The sequence below is a fragment of the Opisthocomus hoazin genome, chromosome 2 (genome assembly GCF_030867145.1).
Source record: "Opisthocomus hoazin isolate bOpiHoa1 chromosome 2, bOpiHoa1.hap1, whole genome shotgun sequence".
Taxonomy (NCBI): Eukaryota; Metazoa; Chordata; class Aves; order Opisthocomiformes; family Opisthocomidae; genus Opisthocomus; species Opisthocomus hoazin.
In genome coordinates this window covers 124,521,031-124,542,009 of record NC_134415.1, presented here as the reverse complement: position 1 = coordinate 124,542,009, position 20,979 = coordinate 124,521,031, and the positions used below count along the sequence as shown (strand labels likewise).

At 46.0% G+C, this 20,979-nt stretch overlaps 1 protein-coding gene across 4 annotated transcripts in view; it reads right to left on the bottom strand.

Annotated features, from left to right (window-relative positions):
• Window positions 1–17,511, bottom strand: part of EVA1A (eva-1 homolog A, regulator of programmed cell death) — a 219,293-nt gene extending 201,782 nt beyond the window's left edge. For 3 of the 4 annotated variants that reach the window (XM_009937825.2, XM_075414941.1, XM_075414943.1), the window contains exon 1: window positions 17,161–17,418. In XM_009937825.2, the coding sequence (XP_009936127.2) occupies window positions 17,161–17,260 (100 nt within the window). In that variant the 5' untranslated portion in view covers window positions 17,261–17,418. Of the gene's footprint in view, window positions 1–17,160; window positions 17,419–17,478 lie in introns of those variants that run through there. The other variant, XM_075414944.1, reaches the window with a different exon arrangement.
• Between the last annotated feature and the right edge of the window lie 3,468 nt (window positions 17,512–20,979).

Here is a 20,979-nt window from a genome sequence, read left to right as displayed (position 1 = left end):
AGCATTATGCTGAAAGAGCCTACAGTCGCATCCCAAAAATCAAGTATCAGGATTTCTGAATATTAACTCTTACATATTTGTAAGACTTTGTACATATCTTCCCTATAGAACAACGATACTTCAATTATCCCTTCCAAACCAACGAGATGTCAGGATTATTTCTTCTTGCTGAGCCACTGATCACAAAAGCACAGCAATATACTGCCAGGGCCTCGTTAACTTTTGCTGGAGGCCTGTCTCTCACTGCCCAAAACTGGCCAAAAAAGCTAAAAAAAGACAGCAGGCCTGGATGAATCCCACTGGCCTGCACTCAACTGAGGCATCACACAAACAGGTTTTTAGCTCAGAGAAATCACATGCCGCCTCTTGCTACAGCTTTTGTTCTTCAAAGCTACTATTGGCTCTCCTTCCTTCCAAATTAGTGGAATCTCTGTGCCAGGCCATCTGGCACATCAAAATATATCTTCAGATTTCATTATCCAACCCACTGACCCCAGTGTTTCCTCCCATCGACTAATGAGATTAGCCCATCACCTCCTAATTGCAGCATTTATACCTAGTCTGTTTTACAACGCCAAAGAAAACAAATCCCCAGGTTTTTTCAGAGTGAATGAATGTCATTCTGCTCTTCGAACAAGCACAGCATTTGTAAGAATAGGAGATGGCACATACATCAAAACAACTAATGAATGCCCTTAGGCTGGAAAGTGAAAAATAGAAAACACAAAAACAAATGCACTAATCTCAAACCGCTGAAGCCAGTCTCCTTGCTCCCTGGGTTGGTTTAGCTCTATCAGGGCAGTGCAAGGAGTATTCCCTAGCATTCCTCATAGTAAGGGAGCAACTGCAGGGCTAGTAATCTGCTACACAGACATTACTTGCAAGGACACTAACAGAGGGTGGTATTCCAGTTCCATACCTCACCACCCTAATAGGATGTTTCCTGCAAAAAAGTATCTTAAAAAGACAGAAAGAAGGAGTTACAGAATCACCTTATATCCATTGCATATCTGCAAAGTGCCAAGAACTAAAAAAGGCACAGGAGATGGGCTGCAAGTCAGGATGTCAACTTTAGTGTTCTCCACTTCAGTGATTCTGAGCAGGATCCGTATAATCTAAGCTAGCTGTCTGAACCTTCTTTGGGTCAATGGAGAGGAACCAGCAAGCATGGATTGCCACTGAACTCTAGGTGTAGATGTAATCAAAAAGTCAGATGATGCATCCCCTAGAAGTCCAAAGGAACAGCTTAGGCGAGATGAAGGTGTCTTTGGTACAGTTAAGGAAAATAGAATCCGATGCCTGATGAAACCATGCCTCAGTTTTTCCATCTGCAAAATAATGCTCTTAGTGTTTATTCTCTATGGTGAAATGCCTGTACAGCCATGAATGACCAACACCACGTAACTTTGAATTACTCTTGATAGATTTATTGAGTGTGCCTGAGCATGTTACTTGGAGACCTGTTGGAAATTCAGAACTAGAGGGAGAACAGGGAGGAAACATTACGGTTTTCAAGTATAGCTAGAAAATTCAGAGCTGTCACAAACAAAAAGCACCTGCCCTGTCATTCTTTGGAAGGAAACCAAGCCTCCAAGGTGTTTACCTGTAGCCCTACCTTAGTACTACAGGTTTTAAAGTTTCCAGAGCAGTCCTAAAAGCCTCATTAGAAACACCAATAATGATTTATCACTGAAGCAAGAACATGAACAAGCCATCAGAGTGAGAATAAAACAGCCTTCACCAGAGCACTCAAAACACACCAAGTTTTGCCTGTGCCTGGACATCAGGAGGGTGGGATGATCCCCACACATGGCCAGGCAAGGCTCAGATGGACAACCACCTGGGAGAGCAAATTTCCACCTCTGTCCAACAGTTTCCTGCATGCTCATTCTCTGTCTAAACACACCAACAGATGGACATTTCCCTGCCTCTCCCCACAGTTTTGTGATAAGTGTGCCTTCCACATGCCTAATGTCTAAGAAAACTTCTTACCCTCAATGCATGTCCCACAGGGACTGGAGCACAGCTGAGCTCTGTTATCGCATGAGCCAGGCACCATTTACAGGACAGATTCTCTACAATGCAAATCAAGCTCATTGTCACCAATTGAAAAAGCCTTAAATGAAAAGTTATTGCCCCTTGATAGCCACTCCTTCGAGATGATGAGAAAAGGGCACTGACCTCACCCTCGCCCCACCACCACCAGGCCAAGCGTCCAGGGAAAAGCCTGATCTCCCTCCACATCCAGCAGCACTGACATTAAGCCAGTGGCATAGGGCTGGGATGGAGGCAGCTCTGATCTCCCTGAGAAAACTATGCTAGGAAATGGGCCAGAAGGGCCCTGAAACCAGGGATCAAGAATCTAGCCAGCCTCCCTCCCCATCCAGCATTTTGTAGCTTGGGCTGCTTTGGCCAGCAAACCCAGCACTGCAGCTCTGTACTAATCCCCCACCACTGACAAGGCTGAGAGGCACTTTAAAAGGCAGTTCTGCATCCAACAGGCATGGATATTAGGGTAATATCTCACTCAGAGTACTAAGCGCATCCTGCAGCCCCCACCAGCCCGACAGCAGAAAAGTAGTTTTCAACCAGCAGAAGACTTTTGCACAAAGGGACAGGTCTGAGTTTAAAGACAATTCTGAAATATCTTATGATTAAGGTGGGTCGGGCCAATTCTGCCCTTTGCCAGATGTGTAAAGTTTGGACCAAGTGAATTTTGATACTGCACTGGGGAGCAGAGGGGGCTCAGCCAGACCACAGCCCCAGTGGTGAAGAAAGCAGTAGAAGTGTCTCATTCTCTACCACCACTGCAAGAGAGGCACTGGGACACTGGAGGAGGCAGTATCAGATCCCTCTGTTGTCAGGGGGATCTGGCAAAGAAAATACTCCCACCAGGTGCAGCTGCACCTTTACCTTTCTCCAGATCTGCTGCCTGGCTTGGCAGGCAGCCACTATAGGTCTTGCAGGTTAGAAACTTGCTGAAGCCATGTCTCACCAAAAACATTAGCTGGCAAACTTCACAGATGTGGGTAAACCCTTTGTACACTCCTTTTGAACTTACTCCAATGCTTTGGACCGCTGAAGTGCAAATAAAGGCATCCTTTCCAGGATTTACTTCATCTAACTAGTCACAGACAGGACCAAGTAAAACCACTCATTTGAAGCAGCAGATAGACAGGACTACCTATCTAACCTCCTGCTCAGACTTATCCATCTACTTCAGGAGACCTTTCTGCATCCGAAAGTCTTCAGAGAGGCAGCACTATTAATGAGGCGGTACACATACCCTTTAACTTCCAGCCCCAAAACTATTTAGAAGTCACCACAATCCAAGTAACTATGGGACCTGGGCTCCAAAAAAACTAGCAAGAAATCAACCTACAGTAAAAGACACATGGAGACACCCAGGAAATATGTAATCAGAAGGCACAGGCAGGGAAACAGAGGATGAGTCCCACAGACCCCAGGCTCTCATGGTGAGCTTCGGGGCTGCGTAGGCAGGGACACACGGGAGGTCTGTGACAGTCTCTTTAATCACTGGCTCCCTTCACATTTATGCCAGGCCTGGGGCTACAGCCCCAGACTTCAGGAGACCCAAGGGTTTTACCTCCAATTGGCTTGACGATATTTTATTTCACTGAATGGGATTTCTTTACTGCTTGCCTCATTTTCCCCCCATGCGTATAACGGATGGAAGCCTCTGAAAAAGCACTGAGAGAAATCCAGGATGGGCACTAGTTATTTTTGACAGAACTAAAATAACATATGAAAAGGATTCCTTTGTTGCTTTCTATTTTTTTTTCCCCCACCCGAGAAACAGAAGACAATGTCCCATCCGATGCCTGCCTGACAGAGCGAGAGGCTGGCACTGCCACAGCACTGGCAGACACTGTGCTTTTGGGGGAGTATTGTTTTTATTTCAGAAAAAAAAAAAAAAAAGAGGAAATTAGCAATCCCAGAAGGAAAGAGTCTGAATGTTTGCTCAGGCTGTACCATGAAGAAAAGAGATTGCCATTGTCAAAGGGTGTTTCATTGTTCTGGTCTTTCTGAGAAACCTTAAAATATCCAGAAATGTAACAGGAACAGAAAACAGATCTGTTTCTTCAGCTGCCTATTCGCAGCCTGGCTGGTGACAGACTATAGCTTAGCAGTGTTAATAATTACTCTGGTTAACCCTTGTTCTTGCTAATGACATTTAAAAAGCCACTTGACATCTACCTATAAAGGAAGCCAACTCTTGGTCATGTCAAGAGCCCCACTGCTTTAAATTGAATTACCCAAGTTGGGACTTCTCACCACTTAAGCATTCGCCTCTAGGCTAATCAATAGCAACAAATTACTACAATAACTGGCCAGGCTCATTCTTTCTTTGGTGCCACGTTCAAACACTGTCCATTCTGTCCTTCCTGCCAGATTGCTTCAAGCACGAACTTCCAGCCAGCTCCAGGCAATACCTTCAAGTCAGAGAAGTAGGGCATAGGAGAGATACAAGGACACAAGGATTTCCTAAAGGATCAGAAAGTGGCTCTTGGCCCGGGAAGCTGTGGAATTCACCTGTTTCAGCATCTTTAGCATGTCTCCATGTCACGGGAGCAGCTGGCATCAGCCAGGGCTGTACCTCTAATCTCCCAGAGCTGAGGGACATCAGAAAGAGGAAAAAGTGCAGATAATACACATAAGTAGGTAGATAGGTAGGGTGGATCCCAAAAGGAGAATGTGAAGATGCAAAGGGAAGAAAGTAAACACAGACAACAGCAGCATGTACAACACCAGCACTAAGCTAGGGCCAACACAGGCATGACCATGAGCATCTCCAGAAGCAGCATCTCCACAGCTCAACACTGCTCCCAAACCACAACATCTGCCTGAGAGCCTGCTGCAGGCACAGCCTTGCTGCTCTCTTGCTGGCTCTGGTGTGCACTGAGCCAGCTCAAGGCTCTTGATGAAGCAGCTTGGACAGTCTATGCACAACTCCTCAAGAGCTGATAAATATGACCAAGAAGGACAGACAGAAACAACACAGGTGAACAGTTCTGTCTTTCTTTTCCCCAACAGAGACTCGTGTAGCCAGACATTGGAGAGGCTGGTGTAAACAGGTCCAGATTTCCTGATCTGCAGAAGAGAGTAATGCTGAGACGCAGAAAAGGATCACCTTTTCTCACAGGTCATACCAGTGAAAAGTGGCCCTTAATCTCCAATACCCTGCAACAGGCATCTTGATCAGTCTTGTACTCTGATGACTTAAACACAGGGAAACATTTAAAAATCCCTTTATCATTCATATTGTGATATCAAGCTGGTCAATCAACTTCCTTCCCCCCGCCCAGCAGGCTTGTCTTGAGCAGAAATAATCACCACCAGCTAGCTCCACCACACAGATGTATACGCGATGGGAAAATGCAGAGGATGCCGGAGTGAACAAAAGGCCCTTCAGGCCTGCTGGGGTCAGAATGTGTATCTGTACGGTAGGTTGGACTCTTCACTAATCCAGCTGTTTCTAATGAGATTGGTTCTCATTACAGCAAAAGGAGTTCCATGGCTTAATTCGCCAAGGGGACCATTGTCATGCAGCTTAGGGAAGCAAAATAATCTTATCAGTTTGAACTTGAACCCTGCCCTCCAATTATGTGGACAATGATGAAGAAAAGAGGTAAAGAAAAAGTTATTTTCATGTATCCAGCAAGAAAAATGGATTATCTAACACCAAGTATTCAGCATCCTGCAGCGGCTGATAGACCTTTACACTCCAGCCACTGGCTACACTTATTGCCAAAATGCATGAACTACTATCTGTGCATGCTAACTCTGAACCAAATCCAAGCCAAACGGCACCAACCACATTTACAGTGCAACTCATTGGTATAGCAGAGCCTTTACTCTTGCAGTACAGCCAAAGCAAAAGCCTGGGGCTGTCAGCTAAAGACAAACAAACCCAACAGGCAGGAATAATCAGAAAATTTTTTCACCCCTTCTTGCTGAACCTCTGTCTCTGCCTCCCTATTCAATCCATCAGCTCCCCTTGGCTGCTACAGAAGAGAGACTATCCTCTTCTGGGAGTTCTGCGTCCCACACAACGCAGCTAAAACAAAGAACATTTTGGCAAATAACAGCCAGGCTTCATCTGTTCTTTTTTTCTATACAATTCATTCCATCACAGTTGTTTCGCTGAACAAAAACCAGTGCTATCCTTTATTGTGAGGCTGACAATAAACTAACATGAGAGCACAGCGTGGGTCACAGATGTGTGCGCTTCATCATCAACTGTGGAGCCACTTCCCTGCCCAACTCACTTTTATAAAGCTTTAACCTCTTTGAGCTGGAATTCAGCTGGAGCACATAAACCAGGGCACAAACAGTGTTAACACAACAGAAGTGGCCCCTGTACAAAAGATGCACGAAGAGACGGACGTGCTTTGGAAACAGTCAGCTCAACAACCGCAGTTTCCAAGGGGTTGCCCACACAACAAAAATCTAGAGAGACACAAAAATTCTAGAGAGAAACTAAACTGGGCAGATCCCAGGGGCTCTATTTTAAGCCATATCACCTGCACCAGAGGATCGTTATTTGTGCCTTTGAATAGACATGTTTGCATTTTTTTTCTCCTATGAAGAGACAGAAACAAACAAACAAAAATTGGAAGTGGGGAATGCCTTCAAAACTCATTTTTAAGGATCTCTTGGAACACATTTCAAGGACTGACCCCAAATTTGTAACCCAATTCTAAGTACTCTTATCTCGTCCCAAATATAGTAACCCTCAAAGCATGCCTGCTCTAAGAAAAAAAGTTATGCTAAACCAGACCCTTCTTACAACTGCACTTTATGGGTTCAGATCATATCTGCCAACTGAAAGCCTGCTATCACATCCACCTCCAGCTTTTATTACTTGTAAAATGCCGGTGTAATGTTACCCTTTCCTCAGCGTACTGGGTCTGGCTGTGATGGAGTTAATTTTCGTGGTAGCAGCTCGTATAGTGCAGTGCTTTGGATCTGTGACCAAAGCAGTATTGATGACATAGCAACATTTCAGCTGCTGCTGAAGAGTGTTTGCACGGCACCAGCGCTTCCTCTGTTTCTCACTCTGCACCCCCAGTGAACAGATTGGAGGGGGCACAAGAGGCTGGGAGGGGACACAACCAGGCAGGTGACCCCAGCTAACCAAAGAGATATTCCATGCCATATAACGTCATGTTCAGCAACCAAATGGAGTGGAGTTTAGCTAAATCAGCCATCTTCTGCCTGGGAACTGGCTGAGCATCTGTCTGCCTGTGGGAGGGGTGAGTGGTTGCCTTTGCATCACTTATTTTGTTTTCTTCCTTTTTTCTTCCACTTCTTCACTTATAAAACTGCTTTTATCTCGACCCACAAGTTTTCTTGCCTTTCCTCTTCCCCTGTCCTACTGGGGGTGGGAAGGGGAGGCAAGCAAGCGGCTGTGTGGTGCTTAGCTGCCTACCGGGCTTAAGCCACAACAAGTAACTACGTGCACTTGACTTTGCAACTGTAATGCTCATTTTAACCCATGCAGCCCATTTGCATACATGCATTACAGTACTGGAGAAGGAATTGTGTATCGAGTACCACATCTTTCTTCCCGCCTATCATAGCTTGAGAGAATGGGTAAGGGGCTGCTCCTGGAGAATAAGGTAGATACTGAACAACCTCTGAAATATTTGGCAGTTAGAGCTCCTGATGCTAATCCCTCTACCTTGGATCCTCATCTGTGCAATGCAGGTAATGCTCCAGACTCCTTCCAGAAGGGTAAGCACATCCCTGTTTGCAGGGCACTCACCACAAGCAGAACAGGGTTTAAATAACACATGGTAAATAAGGCCATAGTGAACCAGAAGCATGCAGAACACAATTGTCCAGAGCACAGGACAGCTGCCTCACAATACAGGAGTCCCAAGGAGGTGGAGAAAAAGTAGTATGTTTTCATTTAAGAGTAACTCTTAACATTAAAACCCAAAGGGCTGGATTCAGCTAGTTAAAACTAACATTTAACTTAATCGTAACATTTCTTAACTTCCAAATATTTTATTTGCAACATTAATCTGTTCTTTAAATGTTCCACACAAAAGCTAAACTTTTTCAAAACCGAAGTGCAGAATTCAGTCCGACAGCATGTTATGGGCATTGCCAGGGCCACAGCAGCACTGCACTTACATATCTCACACAGACCACAGAGGTAAGAGATTTCCCAAAGACCTGAGGCCCAAAATTGAACATAATCCAGCTACAGCAGCTCAAGTTACCACCTATCAGCCTAGTTGCACCAAGTGTCTTCACTATTGGCCCAACACAGCTTTAAGGGACAACATGTGAGCCAAAAGCCATGCAAAATACAGCAAACATGAGGAATCAAGCACCTACCATAGAGTAACCTTAATATCAATGCAGTGGAGCAAACAATAAAGGATCACAGCTGAGCCCACAGGACCTAAGCACAGGATGCAGGTCACCCCAGCCCACAGCATGATACAAAAAAAATCACAGAGGAAAAATTAGCAGAAAATCCCCCCACTGCTGTATTTGTTTTTATATTTACTTGTTGGAATAAAAGCCCATTTTAAACCCTTGAGGCTAATACAACACATGTTGATAATATCAAGCAGCAAAACCACAGGCATCCAATAGCAGATGAAAATAAAACAACACAATCACATAGGGCATCTCAGAGTAGGTGGTCTGAATGGTCCCTTTTTGGCAAGCAGCACCAGCAGGTACCTAAGCTATTCAGGGTCTGGTATAACTTACCCGAAGACAGCCCTCTCGCACACCGTGATGATTCTGGTGCTTTTATGGGCTGCTGGAGGATGGACAAGCATCTCTGCTGGCAACTAGTGTGTTGATACCGGGTCAAAAGATGACATACAAAAGTATATAGTGAAGTTCTTTGACTGTAGGTGGCTGACAATATTTCTTATACCCCTCTAGGCCTTCTTCTACTAATGTAACATTAAAAAAAGGGAATATTTATAAAAAAGAGAATCTTTTATTTCTTCCACACAGGCATAGCACTGGCAAGGTTGTAAATGATGTGGGATACTTTGCCAGCCAGTGGATGTGGCCTCTCCTGCCCACCACAACTAAAGTGCTTGGACGTCTGCTCCAAATTCTTCTGCGGTATGCTACATCCAGCTGTTAATACAAGTACACTTCCGAAAACTCTGACCACTTGGAGAGTGTGCCAAACAGCAGGTCCTGTACATGCTACTCCATCTTCATGCAAGGATCCAGATAGATCCAATAGTAATTACTGTATAGCAAGCCTTAAATTCCAAAGAAGTCCCATCAACAGTGACACGACAGCACCTACCAACGTGGTTCAAGCGCACACAGCATATTTGAAGAGGCTCAGCCAAGACTTATTTTACTATGCAACTCAGAACTGCCAAACCATCGTTGTCTCCCTGACATGAAAAGACATGCACTGGGTTCCAGGCATCCTCAAAAGAGCAGACATGCATACTTGAATTACTATGAATGAGCTCATATCCTCACTTAGTAAGCTGAGCCAGGCATACTTGGATCAGCCCAAACCCAGGCTAGGAGAAACACAGCTCATCATCTTTCCCCAGGCAAAAGGAGCAGCTAGGTAAATAATAATAATAATAGTAATAGTAATAATAATAATAATAATAATAATAATAATAATAAGTAACCCAAGCAGTTCTCTTAAACATGTTCACAGTTATTACTTCTATATCAGATTTAATCATCAAGAAGATGAGCTGAGATTAACAATTCCAGACAACAGCAGTACTAGATCAGTGAGGCACAGCACTGGCAAGGACACAAGGAACCTTGTCCAACCTGATCAGAAAATCCCCTGAACTACTTTGAGCAGCACATTGGGTCTGTTCCTGCAGGCAACTACATAATTTTAAGGGAAAGAAACAGACTGAATCTGTGAAGGTCTGGGGTATCTGGATAAAAAGGAATGACAAGAGCACAAAAAAGCCCAGGGGCAGTTACTTCAAATGGTCCCCCACAGGGACTGCGATTGCTATCTTGGAACAGAAAGCAGAAGGTTCAAGCTATACAAGTACACAAACGAGCCAAGCACATAAGACATGCAAACAGTCCTGGTGTTGGCCACCTAAACCACTGCACACCCACCAAAATGTAGCATAGTCTGATATCCAGTTCTGAATACCAAGCATTTTTGAAGATTAGGCCATGTTTAAATTAGCACCAACCAAAGGATTAGCAAAAGGGTGATAAAGGTGACTGGAGCATCTCTCCTACCCAGCAAAAGCTGAGGGAGCTGGGCTTCTTTAGCCTGAAGAAGCAAAGGCTGAGAAGGGACCTTATAAATGCCTACAAATATCTGAAGGGTGGGTGTCAGGAGGATGGGGCCAGACTCTTTTCAGTGGTGCCCAGCGACAGGACAAGGGGCAATGGGCACAAACTGAAGCACAGGAAGTTCTGTCTGAACATGAGGAAGAACTTCTTCCCTCTGAGGGTGATGGAGCCATGGAACAGGCTGCCCAGAGGGGTTGTAGAGTCTCCTTCTCTGGAGATATTCAAAGCCTGGCTGGATGCAGTCCTGTGCAGCCTGCTGTAGGTGACCCTGCTTGGGCAGGGGGGTTGGACTAGATGATCTACAGAGGTCCCTTCCAACCCCTACCCTCTGTGTGATTCTGTGAAAAGTGCCAAGTGTAAATACATAGTTTCCCCCTTCCCTGCAGAGCTTGTTCTCCCCTACCTCTACTTAAATTATGATTTTAGCATCTCTCGGTTGAGAAAGGATACATTAAAATTTCCACCGTTTTTTTTTAATTGACCAAACTATTTATGTTATATAAAATCTGCTTTCACAAAGTCTTAAACCATGGGACAATTTCTACCTGAGGACACAAGCAGTTGCTTTCTTTAATACTGCAGCATTTGTATCCCTAACACATCTAGTGGGTACTGATAACCTGGGATATCTTGAAATGATTGAAATTACCACAGTGGATTTTTTTTTTTAATTAATAACACAAATTCAGTAAAGTGTTCCTGGTACCATCAAAAGTTTGCATCGGTGGATCAGTTTCTGGGCCACAGCAATCAGTAGATACTACATAAACATCGCCAATCATCACACAGACATTGGGATCCCTGGGGTCTCTTGGCTGTTGCTGACAGCTCTGAAGGATTTCCACATGACGCGAACCAGATGCATATGTATGGCACACTGATCTTGAAGTCACTGCCTATACAAGGCTTCAAACAGACCCCTCACGAGACCTCCTGGCACCCACAGCAACCCCATCCGTCCCTCCTTGCCAGTGCCTCCTTTCTCTGGCACCGCAAACACAGACCCGCAGCTGCTTTTTCGCAGCAACAGCACCTCTGGTCACAGCACAGAACCACGAACACACAGAATTGGAAACATGCGTTTCTCTTCCTGAAGCTCACTTTGGCCCCCTCAGCTGTCAGTAAAAGTAAACTCTGAATGTTTCAGAGTCAGCAAGCGCCGAGTCCTCCCTCACAGCACTACCATTATAACTGCTGGGAAATCCAGTTTTTTCCAAAGCAGCCCTCAGGACAGGAGCTCAGAGACACCTGAATCTTTGCCTAGTGCAATATACTGACGCCCACAAAGCTGCATCCCAGCTGAAAACCCAGAAAAACTCTCTAAGGCACCAAAATAGCCCCAGCTTCTGTGTTTCTTCTCTTCCTCTCCCAGCAGCAACAGAACTGGCGCTTGATTTCCTCCTCCAACACCTCTCAGCTCTCTGAGGTCTTTAAACTGCTGCCTACTGACAGATAGAGATAAATGACACAAAACTGGAGTCTGGAAGCCCCCCCTCTTTCAAGAATCACCCAGCCATAGCTGCCAGACCCAGCCATCCTCCTCCAGTCCCCCAGACGCAGTCTCTACAGCTCACCATGCAGCCACGTCTTCTCAACATTACCAGAAAAGGCCAAAGTCAGTCTTTGATGAGATTTTGGGCTTTGTCACCTCTGCACCCCAGCACAGACCCCCCTCACAAAGCCAAACTGCAGCCCACGCAGCTGTGATGGATGGGTTGGCACATACGACCTCCAGCTGAGGAGGAAAAAATTGCCTGGGGCAACGACCTCTTCCGGCAGCAGCCTGAGGTCCATCCAACCTCATCACTCAGAGCCCTTCACCTAGAGAAGGTACAGAGGTAGCCTGGGTTTAGCCCAGTCTTTAAATGAAGTCTCAAGCATGTCTGTTTACTCCTGGGGTCAAAAGCCCAAACCTCATTACTGAGTTACACCACCACATTGGAAAATAAATCGTATCTGCCTTTCTCTCGAAAATCCTCCTTTTGCAGCCTGCATCTTTCAACAAACTGAAATCCTGAATCCCCTTGACACCATCGACCCATTCAGAAAACCAAAACCAGCACCAAAGTCTGACTAAAGCCATTCAGAAGCTGTTAGCATGTAAATTTTGGTGATAATTTGGTGAATGGACTTGTCAAACAAATTGCTTTTATTATGGACTGATTAAATGCAATCAGGGAGAAGTGCCTTTCCCCTCCCAACTCCAGCCCTCATCAGCTCAAACAAACACCCTGAGCCAATTAGCAGGGAGGTGGCAAAAGCAGCTTTCACTTGAACCCTGCCATTCTTGGGGAGGGGGGGGAAGAAAACCCCAAAACAACAACAACAAAAAAAATCTTTGTGCTTTCAAAGCTGGGAAGAGCTCCCGAAAGCTACCCAGGGCTCACCTGCAGGGTGTGGATGGGAGTTATCAGCGCTCATCTGGCCGAGTGCTGGATCAGCTCCCTTAAGCAAAGCGCTGCTGACATCCAGCTTGTGCCAAATCTAGTGCAAAGAACATAAATACTAAAGCAGGCCCGGGGGGAGCAGCACTAAGGGGGCTGTTGTTCCTATGGCTTTATGTCCTGCGGCTGGGTTCTTCTGCGTCAGAAAAAGCATAAGCTCCCATCAAAGCTATTTCCAAGCCTAGAAATCTAAGTTTTTGGCTTAGGTCCCTGCAGTGGATTCTCTGATGTCTGCAAATGGTTGAGTTTACAGACAGCCTTTTCTGTACTGTGGCAGTAGTGATCTGTTCCACTGATGTCACTACTTTTCTGTCCAACATGCCTGAAATTAGCTAATAAATAGGAAAGTTATTGAGGGAGGGGATACAATTGGAGCACAGCATCATAATCACATAAGCCTAATTCTCTGTAGGTAGGCAGCTGGAAATTAAATGGTCACCTTAGTGGGCAGAGCAGAATTCAATCTGTGTTTGCACAAATTAACTTCAGAGACAGGAATCCCATGGCTGGAGCTAGAAGACAGCACACAGGATATGAGCAATAGCTGTTGACCAAGATTTTGACTAAGCTTTCAACACCTGCATTTTAAGTTAGCACCAAAGACTAATTTTGGCCCCATTTTCATTAACCTAGTGTCTCTAAGGAGCAAGCTCTGTGCGCTGCACATGAATCACTGCCTCCCAGAGCCTACCCAGCGCAAGACGTTGCTTTTCTTGGACTCTCACCACATATAGAAAAGTGCTAAAACAAAGGTGAAGTTTTATCATCTGGGAGAGATTTTGGAGAGTTCTTTGCTGGGACTGAGATCAGGATTCAGAGTTTATAGTTAAAGCCCAGAGACTCAAAAGACCAGTCTCTTACCCCACACCTCATCACGGTCTTCAACTGTCACCTTGAACATAAGGGATATGTGACACATCATGACATTAGGTCCTGAGCCTTCAAACAGTCCTGAGCACAAGAACTGATCACAGAATAAGATTAGATCAAGAGTCCATACTACAAGCAGCCCCAGAGAAAAAGTCCAGGCTTTCTCAAGAAGTGGCTGCAAAGTGCCTGATAACTCCACTGCCTCCCCAAGGACCTCCTTCCTACACCCACACCCTCCTGCAGACATCAATGTTTAAAGAACTATTAAAGAAAACAACTTCAAAACTCTTCACATAGTTCAAATATTTGACTTAAAAGAAATTATAATTCTTACATCCTAGATTGCACCAGTCTCCAGCAGGACAGGCACTCATCGTGTTCACGTTGTGGCATTTAAGCTGTTCGAACAGGAGGGATGGAGCCACAGTGTGAGAACCATGCGCTCAGAAACCTGGGAGCTGAGATGATGGAGATCCCCACCAGCTCTACCTGTGCCTTCCATGAGCAACCCAGTTCACCATACCTCTGCTTACCCTCTCAGGGTGCCTTGTCACAACCTATGTAAAAAAGAAATCTTCCTGCAGCCACGAGACACACACCTTGAAGAGTCAGCCAGTGGGAGAGCAGTGGGAGCAGTGGGACGTTGGTGGGTGTGCAATTCTTGCTAAGTCTTTCAGCCAGTCCTGTTGCATAGCTGCAGTATGTGAGTTGGATCAGTGCTCCTTGCGATCTGCTTAGAGCTCCACTGGCCATCCCTAAGCTGTTTCTTTCCAGATCTGGGTCTATGCATTGTGTCTGGCCCATCATGAAAAGGCCATGGCCTATTACTGACAGCAGCACTTCCAAGGCAGCTCTGGGTCAAACCAAGCTGAGAAGCCAGAGAAGCTTTGTTGCTAAACATGGTCTACAGGATTGAGTTTAAAAAAACGTTCTTCTCCAAAGAGCATCAGCTGCTTTCTCTGAACAGTACTGCTGTTTGCAACCTGGAAAAGCCCTACCATTCCAATGAGTTGTGTCATCTCCCTCCAGCATGTGGGCAGCAGACGAACTGCTGCAGAAACCTCTCATGGGATCACAGCAAGCCTCGCATTCCTCAGCAGCAATAATCAATACAAATCCATTTACCTCCCTGGGATGCAGCCAACTCATGTGTTGAATGCACCACCTGTAGCTGGGATGGCATACGATAAGGCTATCAGGCTTCCCCAAAGACGTTCACCTGCTCAGTTCCAGCCATGCTGGAGAAAAACACAGAAAATCCCGAAGTATACAAAAAGTAGATAAGTGGCCAGAAACCATTACAGTCAAATTATGTTAAAAAGGCTACCTGCCTTGCATTCCTCATGCCAGCTGACAAGTCATATAGAGTGGTAACAGCAACAAACAAGGTGCTCCATCAGGTAGGAAGCTATCTGGGCCGCTCCTCCTTCTCAGAGGCACAAGGTGTGTGCCCTCCAGTACCGGAGGGAGACAAATGGGGTCTTTGCAGAAAGTATTGGGGAAGCATAAGGTGTGATTTGGGAAGTGCTGTACCATTTCCCACCCTCTTTCATCTTGTGGCTACCCAGGTCCTGAACTTAGAAAACCATATTCAAACTGCTACACCCTCGGCACAGCCCTTTCCTGTCGCAAACCATGTTTCCTGTCCTGCAAGGTACAGTCAGTCCAACAAGACTGGGGACATTTGCCAAGCCTGCTATCAGAAAACATAGCTTGGATCTGACAGAAGATTTCAACAGTTGTGGAAACACACGGGAAGTTGTGCTGTTGGGATTACAGACCCTGCTCCAGAGTACAGCCCTGCCACGCACGTACACAGGGTTTTAAGCCACCCCTCTTCTCCCAAAGTGTGACAGTATGGCTGGCTGTTGCAGAAAACACCATTTTGTTATCAGCAACCTTCTTTTCCATCTTTTTAAAAGCACAGCTTTTGCCCACACTGCCAGCATCACCAAAGCCTATTGAACTTGCTTCCATCGCTCTGGCTATGTTGCACACACACAGTATGAAGTACCCTCGCCCTAGGACACTTTCACACATTTTAATGCTTAGCAATCTGGCCTGGCTGAGGCAAACTTAACCTACATTTTAGAAGGACCAGTACTTTTCCTGTTGCAGCTTTAATTCCTGTCATGCCCACTCCATGCACCCCTTCTGCATGAATTTGCTTGGAAGGAGGAGCACAGAGAAAGCTCAGTGCCAAGAAAGAGATAAAAACACACTAGAAACAGGGAAATGCCTCAGTCCTTTCCATTCAGAGGCAGATCTGCCTTGAATGGCAGCCCCCGGGACTGATCTGCCTCCAAAGGAGACTGAATCACAAGCAAGTCAGCCCCCTTCAATTCACATTAAGGCTTCAAGCTACCATATATATTCTCCCCCCTCCACCACAAGCTCCTCCTTTCTAACACAAATCTCTCACAGCACGAAGAGCCACGCACTCCCAGCAAGCGAGCAGCAGTGTTGTGATGTGTTGAAACCAGAGTCCAGTGAGATTTGCCTGCTGTAGGTGACCCTGCTTCGGCGGGGGGGTTGGACTAGATGACCCACAGAGGTCCCTTCCAACCCCTACTATTCTGTGATTCTGTGATTCTGTGAGATTCAGCTCTTGCTAATGGCACTTTTTCATCAGCAAAGTATAATTGGCAGCTCTTATCCACTACAAGAGTTTGCAACACATACCAAAAGAATATGCCAAACTAGGTCTCCACACTAAGACCCAAAATTAGAACCAATATCCCCAAAGCAAAGTTACCCTCACCAGTCATTCCCAAGAAGACTAATCAATCCTGCTTAACTATAAATTGAGATCTGTTACATTTTCTTTGACCCACACACACATCCACAAAAAAAAAAAGGAGCAGAAAGACAATTTTAAAGTGACAGATGCAGCTGTACATAGTTCTAAAACTTTTCTGGGACTCCATACCTCCAAAGTGCTGTGTATTTGCCTGTTGTGCACAACTCAAAACAAGTGCTATGAACATTTTTAGATTGAGAAATTATTTAGAAATGAGATACTTCTCCTGGCTTAAGCAAACATAGGCTCAGAGTATAATTCATTCTGCGCATGTAACATCTCATTTATGTCTCTGGGTGCTGTTGCAAGAATCAGGAGCTGTATGTTAAGTGGAGGGGAATCTGGCTGATTACAAAATAACTGGGTTTTGCTATGTTAGCTTTAATTTATGTCCTAGGCCTTCCCAGTCTCCTAGGTTAGCTCTTTTCACTCGTCAGAGAAACACAGCACAAAACCTGCTACAAACTTAGACAAGTTAACACTGTTCCCTTCCTTGTTCCCAAAGTTACTCCGACTGACTCTGCTGAAATAGTTTTGCTAAGGGTTGTTGAGAAAGGCTTTAAACAAACTCAAAATCCTCTTACCGAAGATCCATTTCATCAGCTTATTTTAAAAAGATTAAAGCGACTCCCCGCATAACTATCCCGGATCTGCTCCCATCCACTTTCCCCGAGCTGCGACAAGAGCTCCCACCCGTACGCAGCCGCCCAGCACACGACGGGATCAGCGCTTCCCCCCTACCTGAGAAGTCTGCAGAAGTTTTCGCAAAGTTGCTGAAAGCTGTCAAGCACACGAGTCCTATGAGGAAGGTGGAGGTGGGAGACACATCTGGGCTGCACATCCTTAAGTATCCTCACGGCTTGTTTTCTTCCAGAGAAAAGGAAAGCGCTTTCTGCCCCAGTTCAGCACTCCTCACCGCCCGGAGAACGGGGTGGGTCCCATTGCTCGGAGGGACCTCAGCCCGCGGCGGGGAAGGACAAGCTCTCGGCACACACTCAGGCTCACACACACACATCCCTGGGAGTGAATGAACCCCGCTGACGAATGAGACAGACCTACCTGCGCCTTGGCGGAGGGCCCAGGGTCCTAAACGCCATCGCTTCGCCCCGCTTTGCTGCAGGCTCCTCCTGTGCAGCTGTCCAGCAGCGGCACTGCAAGCTGCTGGGGGGGGGTGCCCTGGGGGGCTGGTTTGGAGAAGCTTGTTTGCAAGATACCCAGGGATCCTGTCCCTCCGGTGCAGACAGACAGACAGAAGGATGGGCAGAATTGTCAGAGGACGGAGTCCAAAACAAAGCACCTGAATTCACACGGATTTTTGGAGCAATGGGTATTTGTAGCTGCTGCTGAAATCAGTGTGAGTGGTGGTGTCCTGCCAGACTGGTGAAGACAATTCTTCAGCTATGTCCACCATCAAGAGCAATCCTACAATGGAGGAGAGTTTGCACAGGCCCAGGGATCAATCCTCCCAGATCTCATTGCAGGACTGGGACTGGTGTCAGCCCACATATCCAAAATCCTCCTTCCTTTTGACAGCAGCCAGCCATGCCAGACCCCCTTATCCCACTGGACCCCCGTTCCCTCAACCAAGCTCAGCAGAGGATTTTCGTGGAGATCATGACCTGAGGTGTTCAGACACAGGAGACCTCTCTTGTTCCATAGGAACTGCTTTAACCTCCAACTAGCAGGGACTTTGCTACTAACTCAAGCACTGCTCACCCTGCAGAGTTAAAGGAAGGCTCCACCTCACCTGGAAGAACATCCAGCACTTGATCCTGCCTGATCTTCATCCATACCCTGGCAACATCAACCCAACCACGCTAACTTGGAAGAGCTGAGCTCTGGAGACACAGAATTAGACTGGACTGACAGACCCTGGTTCTCCCTGGGTACAGGGAGGAGATCCTGGGCTTTGGTCATCAGCATTAGCTGCATCTCAGGCATAGGTCTGCATATAAATAATGAACATAATCAGCATCCCTAGGCTGGAGCAGAGGCTGAATGACGGTGCAGAGGGCAGGGGGATAGTTTTCATAGGTAAAGCCAACACCAGCCATTTAGGAGCCTGTGTACTCACCTACACAAACCCATGGAGCAGCACTGTGTGGGGCTGCTAGGGGAGGGGAGACGGAGCCAGGCACACACACAGCTGCTGAACAAACTGCAGCTTCTACCCAGCAAAAATAACCCGAGTGGGAACATCCAAGCAAAACCACAACAGGTTTTCACTCCTCAGTCCTGTTCATTCACATGGAATTAAGCAAAACTTTCCAAAAACATTCACTTTAGAGCTGAAAACAAGTGTAAAAGACTTCAGCCCAAAAGGCTCTGGTTTTTTTTCAGAGCTGAGTGTACTGGTAAAGAGTTTTGTATGCTGAAATTTCGAACAATGTTTCATCTGTTCTCAGATGAACATCAGACTGGCTGTTAGATTATATGTGAGACATTTTCAAGAGTGCTGCCATGAATACCACAGTTATTGTTTCCACCAGAGATCTGTCCTGGAATGATCTGTGTGCTAAAAGCAAACCTCAAGTGGAGCTGTAAGTCCTGTAGCCCCGTTTGCTTTCTGTCCATGCTGCCGCTTGCTCAAGTTTCAGCCAGTCACACTGAGAACGAGGGCAGTGTGGGAAATCAGGAGTTTGAGCTTGAATCCTGTCCATGTTCCATCCACCCAGCCCATGTCAACCAGATGCTGGCCTGGCCTGAACTTCACCTAAGCAACCTTCCTTCCCACAAACAGCTCTTCTCACACTGCAGATCTGCAGTGAAGGTGCAGATGAGTCACCTCTCACGGGCAGTGGTGGCTCTGGGTTGACCTGACAGCACAGACATGCCCTTGAGGTCCAGCAGGCTCTGTACAATCCAGTCTCAGTTCCTGCTCTCTGCAGACAATCCTGCCACCTTACCTTTTTGCAGAGGGCTGCCTAAGCAAGATCAAAGATCAGGAACTTCTACGGGCTGCCTTACTCTTTATTTCCCCTGAAACTTTAATCCCACGTGCCAGACCTCTCTGACACACACTTTCCAGGGTTGACCTAAGTTTTAAAAAGAAAAGATCAGGACATTTGGCTCCCAGCATCTACGTATAATTCCTGTCTCACCTAGTTGTGCTGCCCTTGCCAAGAGGAAGATTCACCACTACTGCCTCATAGGCATGAGATAACCATACCCATTACCAGATTATCTGTCAAAGCTCCTAATCAGCAGGACAAAGAAATAATAGGGCCCCTGGAAATTTATCAGCCCTTTGGAAAAGTGAAGCACTATTTACTGAAAAAAGCCCACCCTGTTGGCAGGTGTTGATTTTACTGATTAAAGGGTAATTAGGTTTGGCTGACTCGCTATACTGGGGGGGGAGAAAAAAACTGGTGACAAAGGGTTTAAGGCTAAACATGGGAAGTGTGCTTGAGCAGCCCTTTAGGTTATTGTTAATAAAGTCAAACCGGAGGGCAGGAAGTTTACATCAGTGTCATGTGAGGGCTTTGTTTTTAAGCAAGTTTGTAAAGATGCCTTCCAAAAGGAAAGCAGACAGCAGCTCTTGTGGGGAAAAAAAAAAAAAAAAGAAGAAGAAAAAAAAGATATATCAGCCTTTGAGAAACATACAATTCAGTTAAAGCCCATCTCCATACCACCCTTATTCCTTAGGGCATGTGGGAACATCAGCTGTGTGTTTCAAACGGCAAGAGGCCACCTGTCCCAACCGCAGCACAAAGGATGGTCTCTCTGTTGTGGACAGTCTCGTGGGGTAAACATGACTCAAGAGGACAACAACAGAATAACAGCCCTTGAAATCCAGCCATGCCTTTAAATACGTCTCCTGGGAATAGGTAATAATGCGTATGATGATACACAACCTCTTGTATCCCTTGCCCACAAAGCCACCCAGAAGTGGGAATAGGCCGGTACTGAGCAGTTCACCGTTGCATCTTAGCTTGGAGGAATGACTGTTTGCTCTCTTTCTCTTCACAGAGTAACTATGGAGAATGACTGCTCTTAGATACGACATCTGGGTATACTTAAACACACTTCCTAACCTGCAGAAGAACAGAGCATTGTGCCTGAGCTGTTTTTTAATACCTTCCTGATCATGGCAAAAAGCTCATGGGGTCTATGTGCCCAGCTTAAGAAGGAAAGATTTCTATAGCACCTAGTTACATACACAGAGCCTGAGCCTGAGCTCAGCACTTCTCTGCTTCCCTTGCAGTAACCAGTGTTGTGGCCACCCACCACTGAGAAGCAGGCACACCAACCAGTCCCACCTCTAAGGAGACAGGGGTACTTCTCCAGCCAGAGCTAATCCAAGAGTTAGTCTCCTGAATCCCAGCATGGCTTTAGTCCAGGATGCTTAACAACTGTACCTCAGTCCTCCTTTTTGACCATGCTACTTCACTGCATTGTCCTTTCTCCTTCCATATTCCTCTCTCTTGCAGGTCCTCTCCTTTTCCGGCTACAAATTAAACTGTCATATCTCAAATATGCATGCAAATTCCCAAAGTGCTTTAAAAGCAGTTTAGTACAACTGCAACTGGGGAAACTGAAGCACTGAGAAGTGAAGTAATT